Source organism: Aspergillus pseudodeflectus, assembly GCF_044049435.1.
Source record: "Aspergillus pseudodeflectus strain CBS 756.74 chromosome Unknown BJX68scaffold_36, whole genome shotgun sequence".
Classification (NCBI taxonomy): Eukaryota; Fungi; Ascomycota; class Eurotiomycetes; order Eurotiales; family Aspergillaceae; genus Aspergillus; species Aspergillus pseudodeflectus.
Genome location: NW_027263812.1, coordinates 244,942 through 258,683, shown reverse-complemented (window position 1 = coordinate 258,683; position 13,742 = coordinate 244,942). Strand labels below are relative to the sequence as shown.

Sequence of the window (13,742 nt, the reverse complement as noted above, 5' to 3'; positions counted from 1 at the left end):
CAGCAGCCTACGCTAGCCTCGATCGAGATATCTGCCTAACATTGGAGGTGTATGTGAAGTGCAAGCTGCCATTCACAGGTCCATTATCAGCGGAGGACGATTCACAGGTGGATTGTTGTGTCATTGAGGAGTTCCATGAAAAACTGTTCTAGTATATTCGTGATAAAATGGATAGCTGACAGCTACCGTAGTCCAACAAGCAGGATAGAGAAACAGGACGGTAATTGCATTCGTAAAAATCGTGAAGAAAGGTAAGACGATAGGGAGCAATCCCTCAAGGCGCTGCATCCGAGGCCCGCTCTTAGACAGAGTCGCGAAAGGGTGATATGCAAGGGAATTTAGTGAAGAAAGCAAACAAGTCACAGACGCTCTACCACAAACTCCTTCACAGAATCGGCAAGCAAGTCGATAATCCAAAACAAGTAATGTTCCCAGGCAATAGCAAGCTCAGCTCTTGAGCGCTTCTAGTCGTCCTCGCATCTGGGCCAAAGCAGCCTCCTGGTCTTCGAACTCTTCTTCGGCCTGCTGGGGCTCCTCCAGTGGTCTCTCCGGCTTGACATCTTCGACCTGGGACAGCTTGCCCTGCAGGATTTCTTGCAAGATCTTGTCGACTTCCTCGTCGGCTTCTACCTCTTCATCCTCATACAACTCGTTGTTCGGCAAAGCGTCGTCGACCATTTCTTCGATGATGCCTGCTCGCACCAGCTCTGTGGCAAGCTGCCGCATATTCGCAGACAGTTGTGGGAGGTGAATGAGGTTATTGACGTCCTTCATGATGCCCGTCGACTTTTGCAGACTACCCTGGATCTTCCGCATCGAAAACGCTTCGTTCACCTGCATCTGTACGCTCTGTAACTGAGCCCGACTGGTGCTGAGCCGAGTAGCTTGTTTCCGGACCCGAACCAGCTCTCTTGCAAGCATTTTGGCTTCAATGTTGGCTTGCTTCGCGCGGGCGGGGTTTCGTTGAGCGCGCTTCGAGGCAGTGACGATCGTCTGTCGTGTCTTGGTGTCGAGGGCCTTGAGCTGAGCAATGTCACGGTCCAACTGACGGGTATTTGAGCGTATGAGCTGGTTGCATTTTCTCATCTGCGGACACATGGAGTTAGCGGAGTCGTAAAGGCTGCTTCTTTGAGACATACCTGTGTCTGAGGGTCCGGCCCAAAGAAAACCGCCTTGAGGGTCTCCATGGCGGGCAAAAGCTGGGTATAATTTGAATATCCGAATCTTAATTGCAAGTGAAAGCGTAGTTCGGGAAAATAGGCCAAACTGGCCGTCGATGACCGTAGCCGGGACTTCAATGCCGGAGGACGTTGTGAGGCAAGCCTAGGTTTCCGGAAGCGGAGCGGGGTATGAAGCGAGGGGCGGTCAAGTGAAAGTCGACAGAGAAAGTGTCACTGTAAATAGAGAAGGGATATGACGCGCGTCAAAGATCAAGCTTTCTGTTTTAGATTCGTCTTCGGATCATTGCTGCTGTTGCGACTTCATGGAGACCGATCTGCCGGAGAAGTCGGCGACCGCCAAGAATCCCGGCGCAACTGATGCCTGTTCGCTGCCTGAGGCCAGCGTGACGTCGCGTGGGCTGGACTCGGAGAGGAGGAGGGGAAGAGCAGTGCAAACACAGCAAACAGACGAGGTTCCAGTACTTTCTAGCACTTGTGTGGTGATCTTCAGCTAAAAGAGGCTGGATTTCAAAGTGCTCCTGCTCCTGCTCCTCACTGCAACATCCCTTCCCAAACCCGCCTCACCCGACCACGTTTTCTCCGCTAAATCCAGATCCAATTCTCTACATCCTCATTTTTCTCCAACCTTAGTCTCCTCTACCCCGTCGTCACCATGCCCGATCTCCCTCAGGTTCACCCCGAAGGTACGATGCCCTGGAGTCCCTCATTCTTTCCCCGCTTCCGCTGCTTCGCGGCTGTGTGCAGCCTTCCATCCCCCTTGATGCCCCTGGTCATCTAGCTTGACTAGACCTATCAAGCTTTGATATTTTCTCTTATCGTCTTTGCATCATTGCTAATTCGCGTTCGCGTACAGTCACATGGGCTCAGCGCTCATCTGCCACTGATCCCGAGCGTAACTACCTTTACGTGAACATCAAGGCCGCTGATGTGTCCAAGGCCGATGCAAAGCTCGACATCACACCCAAGAATGTCACATTTGCTGGAGACTCCAAGAAGGGCGTAAGATACCAGGTCTCTCTCGACCTGTATGGCGAAATCGAACCCGAGAACAGCAAGGTGAACCACAGCGACCGTGAGATTGAGCTCATCCTGCGCAAGAAGGAGCTGAAGGAGGAGTTCTGGCCCCGCCTTCTCGAGACCAAGCAGAAGATTCATTTCCTCAAGACCGATTTCGATAAGGTAGAACACCCCAATCTGGATACACGCATGGAACGTACGCTGACCTATTGGTAGTGGGTCGATGAGGATGAGCAGGATGAGGCTCCGGAGGATGACTATGCCAACAACTTCGGCGGCTTCGATGGTATGGACCAGGGCGGTCTTGGAAACATTGACTTCTCCAAGCTCGGTGCTGGCCTGCCCGGTGCTGATGGCGGTGACCTCCCCGCCGATGCCGAGGAATCGGTATGTTATCGCAAGCCCACGTTATTTAATATGCGGAAGCTAATATCACAACGCAGGACGACGATATGCCCGAGCTGGAAGAGGCTGACAAGCCCGCCGACCAGTCTTCCAAGATCCAGGAAGTTTCGTAAACATTGGAAGCTGTTGAAATACCATTGGAGTTGGAAACGGACAAGGGCCGGAATCACATTTGGAAGGCTCATGAGTATAATGGAACAACATAGCCGCTTATCACGATCATGCATTACCCTATTGAGATCCAGTATCCGGATTGATGGCCAGCGCTTATTTGCGCCCGGCCGGCCTTAGGTGGCTCAGGGTGGCATGCCTTGGAAGTCTCAAAAAGAAAAAATAACATCATTTGCCTCTCTCTACGAACTTATGAGACCGTTAATAATTCATTTTTTTAACATGAGAACCTCGCCCAACCAAAGTTGCCCCACGTTCGGTGCTATACAAGATCAAATATATATATTGTCGATGCTCCCACTAGCTCTGAGTCGCTGTTTCGAATAGTCGCGCTCTTGGACAAAACTGCCCTTAGTAGAGTAACCTGCTGCTCTTATCTCATCAATGACATTCATAATAGTTTTCTTGCCCTTGATTCTCGGTTCAAGAGTTGAGGTATGCTTCGTAGCGTTGTAGATTTAAGCCTTTTCAACACGGTAAGACCTCACAGAACCTGTAAAATTGAAGATTCACTAGATCTTGAGAGAAAGCCAGTTCTTATTCTATACAAAAAAAAGGCTACAGCAATTAGTCGACAGTTCTGAGGTAAGATCTTGTCTCGGTCGACCTGGCGGAGCGGAACAAAGTGAGTTGGCCCGCCACTTGCGCACTGTTCCCAGACTCTGAGCGACAAACCCACACTGAATGTGGAGGAGAACTTGCACACTTACAACCATCTGTGCCACCACCACTATCGTTGATTCCCCTGTCAGGCCGAGGCCTCAGCGTCCCTTTCTCACTTTTCCCTGACGGTAACGATCCTTGTTCCACCTCTTCTTGACTCTTTCGACGCCCCGTTCAGATATTTTCGCCTCTCCCGCCTTTCCTCCCACGAGCCGCGTTCCGCCCCTCCACGACGCTAACCTCGACTCAACTAGGCCGGGTGTTCAGCACTGGTTCATCAGTATCTCCATTACTACTTTATAGAGTGTTTAGAGAGGTTATATAAAAGTCGCCCATCATGCCTCCCAAGAAGCCCGACGCGCCCAAGAAGAAGAAGGCCACGGTCGATGACAAGGTATGTCGCCCGACCACGAAGACTCTTATCATCGAGACCACTTGCTAATGATCATCGTCTGCACAGACCTTTGGCATGAAAAACGTACGTACCGCCACTTGGACCCTTTCATTCCACCCTCCGCTCCATCCCTTCGACGACCGAAACAGCGCCTAGACTAACAAATTTCTTCTTCGGAACAGAAAAAAGGTGGAAGCGCCAAGAAACAGATTGCCCAACTACAAGCCCAAGCCGCATCCAGCAAGAATGCCGACGAGAAGCGGAAAGAGGCTGAGAAGGCCCGCCGCGAGGCCGAGAAAAAGGCCGCCGAGTTAGCGAAGAAGGAGGCCGCCGAGCTGTTCAAGCCCGTTCAGGTGCAAAAGGTTCCTTTCGGTGTCGACCCGAAGACGGTGCTGTGCATGTTCTACAAGCAGGGTCACTGCGACAAGGGCCGCAAGTGCAAGTTCAGCCACGACCTGAGCATCGAGCGCAAGTCGGCCAAGAAGGATCTGTACACTGATTCGAGAGAGACGGAGGAGGAGACCAAGAAGGGCGATACGATGGATCAGTGGGATGAGGAGAAGCTTCGCAATGTTGTGCTCAGCAAGCACGGGAACCCGCGGACGACGACTGATAAGGTCTGCAAGTACTTTATTGAGGCGGTTGAGAACCAGAAGTACGGTTGGTTCTGGGTTTGTCCGAATGGAGGTGACAAGTGCATGTACAAGCACAGTTTGCCACCTGGGTAAGTTTCCGATCTCAAAGAAAGGGTTCGTTTTGAGGATGCTAATTCGCTACAGATTCGTTCTCAAGACCAAAGAACAGAGGGCAGCTGAAAAGGCCTTGATGGACAAGTCTCCGCTCAACACACTGACGCTAGAAGACTGGCTCGAGAGCGAAAGACACAAGCTCACTGGAGAGCTCACACCCGTCACACCCGAGACCTTCGCCAAGTGGAAAAAGGACCGTCTCGACAAAAAGGCCGCCGAAGAGCAAGCCCAGAAGGCCAAGGAAGCTACGGGAAGGACATTGTTCGAAAGTGGGAACTGGCGAACGGAAGACAGCGAGGAGGAATCGGACGACGAGGACGACACGTGGAACCTTGCTGCCCTGCGGCGGGAAACCGAAAACATACAGGAAAGGAAGGAAGAGGAGCGCCTTGCGAGGCTTCAGGGCGAGCCGGTACCGGTTTCCGGCGACGGCACACCCGCGCAGGCCGAGGACTGAGCCTGTGCAAGTTCTCCAAGTGCTGCGTGAACTTGGACGATTGGGTTGCAAGGACCCGTCCTATACTGGCATTAACCTGCGGGCGTTTGTCCAGACTCATGATGGTGTTGGTCGTGTTGACTGCAAGCCCTGCTTCGACGAGCTTCGTCGCTGCTTGAGTTGGGGTTTTGCGATCAGGTGAGGGCTGTGGCGGTTGAGATGAACTCTTTCCATACCCCGTCCAGCCACCGGGTGTTGGAGTGGACAGTGCCGACATGGGGAGACTCAGCGCAGCAGGGAGACACAAGGTTGGAAGACATCATTGTGTGGAGGATAAGACTGCCTGACATGATCTGATGCTGGATGTTTGTATGTAGACGATTTCTATCTACGTGAAGCGGTTTGAGGAGCGGCATTATCGAGCTGCCCAAGCACCTAAAAGCCTTTCACCTATTTTTTTTTTTGGGCTCCGAAGCTGAGGACAATGGCTCGGTTGATCCTGCACAGTGCACAGTGCACTCGGCGTATTGCTACCCGGTAGAGTCATAGACCCTGAAGGCGTCGGGCTTATTGCTCGATCCTTCAGCCACGCAGGTTAATAGGTTAATTGCGAGTCGGCCCGTGCAGTCATCTTACTCTGCTGTACTTTTCACAGTGTGACACATGCTTCTTGTGAGGTTTCTCGCCTGCTTACGCTGAGAAATGAGCACCTCCGGCGTAGGCAGCTGTTGTTGGCCTAGTGCGAGATGACGGTGACTCTGACTCGTAACAAGCAGGTGAAAAGGTGATTCTTCTCCAGTCCCCACAGCCATCAGGAGCACCTGAATTCTGGGGTAATAAGCTGCTTGCATGTTTTCGGGCATGATCATCCACTTGTACCAATGGAACCGCGATGTTCATCACCAGTTTTCTCGACAACCACTAACAAACGGCCCCCAAATTATGACCGTCTGATCCTGGTCAAGGGACCTCGATCAGGTTGTGATAACCTCCGAAGAATGGCACGACTCGTGGCCAGTGGTGTAACAGTCGCTGCCAAGGGCACAGCTGTTGGTCTTTCCACCAATAACTCGTCCGGTTCGTGCAGCTCAGGTTCCTTTGTCTGCCTCTGTTGCGACTTTCGCGTTGAGAGGCACCGAGATTCGCCCCTCCTCCGTCAACACTCCTCCGGCCCCCGGACAGTCTGTCACCAGTGAGCAGTGGGGGTTGATCCCCCATCTCCAGATTCTTTCTGACAGCTGACGGTCTCCAGTGGATTATGCTTACTTTTTATCCACTGCAGTGTTGAAACAAAGACCCTGCACAGCAACACCGAAGACCGCTGAGAACACCCCAATCAGCTCTTCTCTGTCGCATGCCCCGGCACATCGGCAAACCATGACAACATGGCTGGGCGATGGCTCAACCAAGCTCGTCACGCGTCTTTCAGGTTGCTCCCCCGGTCTGGGCGCGGGGAAGGTCCAGCTGGTCTGATTGGAAGTTATACGAGCCGACCAAGAACACGGAGGTTTCGTGGCGTCCACTAAATGTCTTGTGAACGTCCAATCGCTCTGAAAGGGTTAACTCGATCCTTCTAGGGCGCCTCTGGATGTTACGTTGCACTGCACTCAACCTCCCTGCAAGTATGGACGACTGTCGAGTCAGAGTGAGGGGGCCGGTCGAGCTCGACTCGGGTTAATTCAAAAGACCTCATATAAGGCTCTGGGCACCCCCTCATCCCGGTTGCTGGTTTTCCTTCTCTCCCTTTTTCCATCTCATCGCTCGCGTTGGCGCCAGAGTCTCCTGCGCCAGCCTTCAAGATGAAGAAGTCCTACAATGTTTACTTCCTGTGCGCGTTCATGACCCTGGGTAGGTTCCCCTTTGGCATCTGTTTCTGCGGTAGATGCTTACTGACAGCTCAGGTGGTGCTCTGTTCGGTTTCGACATTTCGTCGATGAGTGGTAAGTGTCTTGGAGCTGACTGAAGCATGCAAACATCTCACGCGCGCAGGTGTCCTCGGTACCCAGGCCTACATCAACTACTTCCAGGTCGGCGGAGGTAACTACAAGCAGGTACTGCGCTGTCGCCGCTTCTCACTTGTCAATTCGCGGGCTAACCGCAGCAGGGTGGTATTACCTGTGCCATGCCCTTCGGATCGCTCGTTGGAGCTCTCGCGTCTAGTTTCCTCGCCGACAAATACTCTCGTGTCACAGCTATCCAGTTCTCATCTACTCTCTGGGTCATAGGTTCTATGTAAGCCGTACATTTCCTTTATTGGTATCTTGGCAACTAACCACACCAGCTTCCAATGCGCATCAAACGGAATCCCACTCCTGGTGGTCGGCCGTGTAGTCGCCGGAGTCTGTGTCGGTATCGCCTCGGCCATGGTGCCCGTGTACATTGCCGAAGTCAGTCCCAAGGAAATCCGAGGCCGCATGATCTCGCTGCAACAGTGGGCCATCACCTGGGGTATCCTGATCCAGTACTTCATCCAGTACGGCGCGAGTAACATTGACGGCGGCCCCAACAACCCGGGCCAGAGCACCGCCGCCTTCCGCATCCCCTGGGGCATCCAGATCGTCCCCGGTGTCATCTACTTCTTCGGTCTCTTCTTCTACCCCAAGTCCCCGCGCTGGCTCGCCTCCAAGGACCGCTGGGACGAGTGCATCCATGTTCTCGCCCAGCTCCACGGCAAGGGCGACATCAACCACCCGAAAGTGCTCGCGCAGTACAAGGAGATCCAGGACGCGCTCGCCCTCGAGCGCGAGCAGGCCTCCACTAGCTACCAGGAGCTCATCAAGCCGCGCATTGCCAAGCGCGTCTTCCTCGGAATGTCCCTGCAGATGTGGTCGCAGCTCTGCGGCATGAACGTCATGATGTACTACATCGTCTACATCATGCAGAGCACAGGCGCCGGATCCCCGCTCCTCACAGCCTCCATCCAGTACATCCTCAACACAGCCCTCACCCTCCCAGCCATCCTCTACCTCGACAAGTTCGGCCGCCGCCCCGCAATCCTCATCGGATTCACCATGCAGGCCATGTTCCTGTACGTCGAGGGTGGCCTGCAGGCCGGATATGGTCGCGCAATCACCCCAGAGGACGGCGAGGAGCTGCAGGCTATCTCGTGGACCGTCGCCGACCACCCGGCCGTCGGCCGCGCCATCATCGCAATGTCCTACCTCTTCGTCTGCTCGTTTGCGACAACCATTGGGCCCACCTCCTGGACGTACCCGGCTGAGATCTATCCGGCCAAGGTCCGCGCCAAGGCTGTCTCTCTCGCTACGGCATCGAACTGGACGTGGAACTGCCTCCTCGCTCTCTTCGTCCCGCCGCTCCTTTGGTCTATTAACTGGAAGATGTACATGATTGTACGTCGCCTCCCTCCCCTCCCACTCTAACTCTCCCAGACCCCTTGGCTGACTTACAAACGTCTAGTTCGCCGCCTTCAACACCGTCGCCGCAATCCACATGTTCCTGACGGCCCCCGAAACAAAGGGCTTCACCCTCGAGGAGATGGACGAGGTCTTTGACTCTGGCCTCCCGGCCTGGAAGAGGTTGAAGAAGACTTCGCGCCTCGAGGACCTCGAGCGCGATATCGCCGAGGGGAACCTCAAGGTTACGGACCGCACGGCCGCGCCGGAGCATGCCGAGGCGCGTGTGGAGGAGAAGGTTTGAGTCGGGTAGATTGGCTTGGGATTCCACTTTCGTCTCCTCTCGGATTATATAGTACAGTGGAGATGGTATAGGCGGAGGTGACAGGGCTGGTATGTTGGGGGTTAGGTCTTGTGGATGCGGGTAATGGATGGAAGGTGGATGCTTCTCGACAGCGTAGCTTACCAGCTCTAGGGCTTACTAGGTAGTTGCGCGAATGACTGATGTTGTCTTATGACGTTTGTTTCCATTGCAATCTCTCGTCGTAAGCTGAGATATAATACATTGTTTGGTAGGCTTGGTCGCAGTTGAGCCTGCTCTAAATATCACCCCTGTTGCCTACCACTACTCTCTCTATACCGCGTCTCCTACTGCAAGAATCGCAAATTAAACGAAACCCTCAAAAACGCATGCGTAAGCGCTCTTATCAAATAAGTATATATAGTCTATGTATTGTAGTTATATAATGGTTATTATAAAGCATAAGTATTTCTATGCCGAACCCGAATTCGAGGACCTATACGCTCCGACCGCATTTCCCTCACACTCCCTTCTACTTGAAGTATCTCCCAGCTCAACAACCTTTAACTCATCCCTATCTGAGTCCCCGTGCCCTTCCTCACTCCGCTCCTTGCTCTCTTTCTGCCCTGTTCTCCTCCTCCGTCTTGAAGCAGGAACAACAAACCCCGCACCAACAAACAACCCAAAAACAACAATCTCCATCGGGTACTGCATGAATGCCACGAGGTAGACGTTGGGAAGGATATACGCTTCCATCTCCGTGGCGGTTGTCCAAGATTCAGTGGTCTCATTGTCGTCGGGTTCGCGGCCTGTGAGCATGCTATCGTGCGTGAATGTTGCGAGGAGCATGTATATCACTCGGACGGCGAGGAAGGGGATTGAGACGAGGAGGATGTGCAGTAAAGTCGTTGTTTTTCGTTTCGACAAGATGGGAGGTGGGGATTTGCGCGTATCTTCGCCCGTGGATGGTTCTTTCGCCGTCGGGTTGTCATTGTCTTCTTCAGGCTCAGTTGAGCTTGTGCTCGACTGAGTGGAGACTGCAGGAGCACGCCGCAATCCGAAATAGAAAACAACCACGATCCCCACAAGCAAAACGAACAGACAGGTGACGATGATCACAGACGCGTAGCTGAGATCTTCCTGTCCTGTCGTCGTACAGATAATACTCAGTATGAATGCTGCGTATTGCGATAGGTGGAGGAGTGTCCAGAGGCGTGGCGGGATGGGGTCGTTGGGGAGGGATGGTTTCCTATTCACACCCAGTTAGCATTTCCTCTCCATTTGCTTTCTACTTCATGAATGAATCAACACGGCGAAATGATAATGGTAAGGGCGAAGATAGGGGGACATACAAAACCTCAACCCCCTCCAACATCCCCAGTAGTAGTGTCATAACGCCGATAGAAGCAAGTATCCTCGCCGCAACGCGCAGTCCGCTATCTTCATCATGTGTATATCCGGACGCGAACTGCAGTGCTGCGCCGAGGATTCGGAGGATGGTGAAGATGAAGAGGTACAGCCAGCCCCAGGCGTGGCCGAGGCTGTGTCGGTGGAGAAGGAGCAATGTTGGGTATAGGGCCGGTGTGTAGAGGATTAGGAGGGTGAGGGAGAGGGACTGGTGTGGTGTTAGGGGCATGATTGTTCGTATCGAGTGGTGTAGGGTTGGTAAGTGGAATGATGGAGATTGAGCGAGGTCAGGAGGGGTATAAGTAGATAACTACTAGGAGTAGGGGTCGACGTTGTTTTGGTGCATGGTGGAAGCTCCGAGCACCGAGTTGGGGCTATGCAGCCTTTACGCTTGGCTTCGTCAAGCACCGAGGACCGAGATTCTGATTTTGGGCTGTGTAGCCAACCAGATCAATAGATCTGCAGATTGATGTTCCCACATAGCCAATCGAATCTTATCGATCATGCTCGGACCCGAACAAGGACCCACAATCTACTCAAGCCCACAGGACAGACGGAAACCTGCAGCGAGGACGATCGCAACTCGGACTTCCGACGCTTGCGGCTTGCTCAGCATATCTGGTCTATTTGCATTCCAAAACTTGAGTTGTTGGGCACTTGGATAATCATCATAGGAATATCTCCCCGTAAAACTCCCTCGGGTCAAACTGATCGAAGGATCGTCCTCCGGCCCAGAAGTCGCTATCTGGGGTGAGGAAATACAGGCTATCGAGATTATTGTAGTCGAGTCCTTCCATGAGCGTCGGATCACTTGTTTCTCCTGTTTGTGGACTCTGTAGAGCAGTATCTGTGAACGTAGGATCTGCCGCTATTGCTGTCGCTGTCGCAAGCATAGGTGCCGGAGTGTTTGCAGAGTGACCACCATTAGTTTCATCCGCTCCTGGCCGTGCCCCAGGATCATCTGAAGTAGGACCAGTTGTAGGCGTCTGCTTCGATACGCTCTGCACATACTGTCTCGCCATGTGAGAGAACTCGGATAGATAGCTTGAAGGTATCACGCCCTTTGACGCATGGTCCAGTTGGCTAAAGTGGCCGGCGACAATGTCAAGGAGGGTGAGGTAGCTGCGGATTTCTGGATCGGTCGGATGGTGGATGGCAAAGTCGAAGAGGATGAATAAGGCTGAAAGTGGGAGGACTGCGAGGATGCTATAGTCCATTGTTGTCAGTTTGACTTTGGTGTGAAATCACGAATATAAAAATGGTGGTTGATGAAGAAAATTTGAGAGCATACAAAGTCGGTGTATATGGCTCCACGTCAATAAACCGCGTCAGATCGATGATACTCCTGGCGGTATCTAGTAGCGTCCTCATTGCGTTCTCGCTTTTTGCGACGTCACGACTGATATGAAGGGTTAGTCGCGAGAGTGCAATGGTGAGATGGTAATAGTAATAATGTGTCCGCAGCGCAATTTCCTTCGACGCGCCGTCATTGAGCTGCCGTCGCTGGAGATGCTCCTTTGGTCGGAAGTCGAGTGGAATGGATTGTCTCCATTCCTCGAGGAGAGTATGGACATGGTCAACGGAAGCCAACAGTGTGTCATCTGACTGTGTTGATGCTGAGACCGAGAAGAGAGAGGCATAAGCTATTGAGAGGATACGGCTGAAGCGAACAGATGATAAAAGCCAATTGTATTCTCCGATGATTGAATCGGGAGCTGGAGGGATTGGACACCCAATATCATAGTCGGCAATGACCTATGTTGTTAGAATTGTTCGCGAATCCGAGGAGAGACGTACAGAGCTTTGCCTCGCCTGGAAGCAGTAGCGCTTCTCCAAATGATATATTACCCAGAAGGTTCGGTAGCACAGTGCGGAGTCTTCGCCAAAGGTAGACTTGTGGTATCTCAGTGCGAGAACCATTCGGCTTGCCTCAGCTATGAGGGTTTGGTCGAGGCTGTGGCCAAATGCACTGGTGGTGAAGATGGCCTTCGACAATTAGACAAGCTTAAGCACATATTGGGTGACGTACCATTGCAGTGATGGCCTGTATTCTCATATTGATTAGAAATGTAACGGCATGCTAGGAAAGGACATACCTGAAGACTCGCTAGCGACTCGGGTGACATGAGTATCCAACCTAATCGGCTAAGAGCAATCTGGAAGAATTTCCATGGACGGTTGTTGTCCGGAATGAATGAACCGAACCCATTATACTGGCAACCGAGCGCAACTACCGCATAGTAGAGCCCGCAAAATGCAAAGTCTGTTTCTAGCACTTGGAAAAGATTTGAGGACGCCGCCTTTTCTTGAAACGCCCGCTTGTCGATAAACGGATACACGGGATGAAGCACTTCAAAGTAACCTGTACTTGTCAGTAGGGATTTCGTGTAGATATAGGGCCGACGAAAAAGACATACGCTGCATATGGCTCTCCGCATCCGAGCCAATCTCCAGCTCTGTCTGAACCTTCGCCAAGCTATACAGCGAGATCTCTTTCTCCGGCCTCGCGAGCAAGCGCGTGCGAATGGTCCTGTCAATCTGGTGGACCAGTTCTCGGAGATGTGCATTCCCTAGCCTTTTCACCAACGAATCGACTCTTTTTGGTGAGAAAAATGCGATACCAGAGCTCGGGACTGAATGGGTTAGCACTTGCTAGTATACGATGTAATGGGCGGTATACCTCGGTCATCGTGCGCCTATAGCGGTCAGCGGAGAATCGGTGGATTGTGGACAGCACACACTTTAAGCACAGAGAACTCATCATAGGGAACAGGGCTTTCAGACGGGCTACTTAGGAGTCGATCTATGAATAGATCGCTTAAAGTCTTGAAGCTGCCTGAGCCTTTCTGTGGAGTTGATGGCGCTGTTGTTGTCCGTCCCTCCTGTGAGGCAATACCCCTGGACCGCAGCCTTCGCTTCAGGTTACTAAACTGACACGTCTCGTTCCGTTTCTAATTTTGTCAGTATACCCAAAACTAACAGACTGCGCACTTACGATGCAGTGCGTACACGCAACAGCCCTCCCATCGGAGCTCGGCGGGACTACATCGAGTGAGCACTCATTTTCTCCGAGCGGGGCATGATTGACGCGCAGAAGAGTATAATATAGCTTACCGATACAGCGGACCTTCCGATTCCGACATTGGTCGCACGACTTGTTGAGCCTGGGCGACTCCATTGTGTCGTGTTGTGTTGTGGAGTTCGGGCCTCGGATATTGCAGGAGTTTCAGCTCGGCGCCGAAATGGCTGACGGCGGAGGGGATGAACTAGTCTCCGGGTGTCATGGCTCTCCGGGTGTCATGGCAGCCTTTCGATCCAGCCCGCTCCTGCCGGTTGCAAAGAAAGCCTTGGGAGCCGGAGAAAGTAACATCATCAGCGTCACTCAATCTCAATTATTCATGAGATTTAACGGTGTTGATGGTGAGTTTCTGAACAATAATAACTTGTTTGATGGCACTGACGGGCCTAGACATCCAAATGGGGGAGCAAAAGCCGGAGCGTGTTCTCGTCATCATTTTGAACAACAGTGAATACTGGGAGCAATGTTGGTCCTCTTCAGAAGACCTACTCTAAAAGAGAACCCTGAGCCTTGAATTGAAGCATTGTCCACCGTTTACCGTTCACCATACGCCGTACACCTGCGAATGAGACGGGAAACTAGGGGA

General features: G+C 52.6%; 7 protein-coding genes across 7 annotated transcripts; 4 read left to right on the top strand and 3 right to left on the bottom strand.

Moving 5' to 3' along the window:
• Positions 1-64: 64 nt before the first annotated feature.
• On the bottom strand, positions 65-1,480 carry BJX68DRAFT_242034 (ESCRT-III subunit protein VPS24). Its single transcript, XM_071040921.1, has 2 exons — positions 1,140-1,480; positions 65-1,086 (listed from the first exon to the last, which is right to left on the bottom strand). Exons 1-2 carry the CDS (start codon positions 1,185-1,187, stop codon positions 448-450), a joined length of 687 nt encoding a protein of 228 aa, XP_070896743.1. The 5' UTR covers positions 1,188-1,480; the 3' UTR covers positions 65-447.
• Positions 1,481-1,715: 235 nt separating this feature from the next.
• wos2 (Hsp90 cochaperone SBA1) lies at positions 1,716-3,384 on the top strand. Its single transcript, XM_071040920.1, has 4 exons — positions 1,716-1,864; positions 2,035-2,360; positions 2,415-2,585; positions 2,642-3,384. Exons 1-4 carry the CDS (start codon positions 1,834-1,836, stop codon positions 2,714-2,716), a joined length of 603 nt encoding a protein of 200 aa, XP_070896742.1. The 5' UTR covers positions 1,716-1,833; the 3' UTR covers positions 2,717-3,384.
• Positions 3,385-3,632: 248 nt separating this feature from the next.
• On the top strand, positions 3,633-5,467 carry BJX68DRAFT_133397 (translation machinery-associated protein TMA46). The gene is made up of 4 exons (XM_071036339.1): positions 3,633-3,831; positions 3,898-3,915; positions 4,014-4,555; positions 4,611-5,467. The coding sequence occupies exons 1-4, from the start codon at positions 3,775-3,777 to the stop codon at positions 5,035-5,037; spliced, it is 1,044 nt and encodes a 347-aa protein (XP_070896741.1). The 5' UTR covers positions 3,633-3,774; the 3' UTR covers positions 5,038-5,467.
• A 1,296-nt stretch (positions 5,468-6,763) lies between these two features.
• BJX68DRAFT_133269 (sugar porter family MFS transporter) lies at positions 6,764-8,757 on the top strand. The gene is made up of 6 exons (XM_071036338.1): positions 6,764-6,864; positions 6,918-6,956; positions 7,006-7,067; positions 7,121-7,248; positions 7,298-8,366; positions 8,434-8,757. Exons 1-6 carry the CDS (start codon positions 6,816-6,818, stop codon positions 8,671-8,673), a joined length of 1,587 nt encoding a protein of 528 aa, XP_070896740.1. The 5' UTR covers positions 6,764-6,815; the 3' UTR covers positions 8,674-8,757.
• Positions 8,758-9,036: 279 nt separating this feature from the next.
• BJX68DRAFT_277317 (uncharacterized protein) lies at positions 9,037-10,431 on the bottom strand (the record flags this gene model as incomplete). The annotated part of the gene is made up of 3 exons (XM_071048304.1): positions 10,023-10,431; positions 9,273-9,919; positions 9,037-9,095 (listed from the first exon to the last, which is right to left on the bottom strand). Exons 1-3 carry the CDS (start codon positions 10,304-10,306, stop codon positions 9,037-9,039), a joined length of 990 nt encoding a protein of 329 aa, XP_070896739.1. The 5' UTR covers positions 10,307-10,431.
• A 314-nt stretch (positions 10,432-10,745) lies between these two features.
• On the bottom strand, positions 10,746-13,255 carry BJX68DRAFT_269131 (Zn(II)2Cys6 transcription factor; the record flags this gene model as incomplete). The annotated part of the gene is made up of 10 exons (XM_071046262.1): positions 10,746-11,283; positions 11,369-11,832; positions 11,875-12,063; positions 12,107-12,121; positions 12,174-12,439; positions 12,495-12,710; positions 12,758-12,773; positions 12,819-13,028; positions 13,073-13,119; positions 13,192-13,255. 10 exons carry the CDS (start codon positions 13,253-13,255, stop codon positions 10,746-10,748), a joined length of 2,025 nt encoding a protein of 674 aa, XP_070896738.1.
• Positions 13,256-13,319: 64 nt separating this feature from the next.
• On the top strand, positions 13,320-13,650 carry BJX68DRAFT_269130 (uncharacterized protein; the record flags this gene model as incomplete). The annotated part of the gene is made up of 2 exons (XM_071046261.1): positions 13,320-13,497; positions 13,547-13,650. 2 exons carry the CDS (start codon positions 13,320-13,322, stop codon positions 13,648-13,650), a joined length of 282 nt encoding a protein of 93 aa, XP_070896737.1.
• Positions 13,651-13,742: the final 92 nt, after the last annotated feature.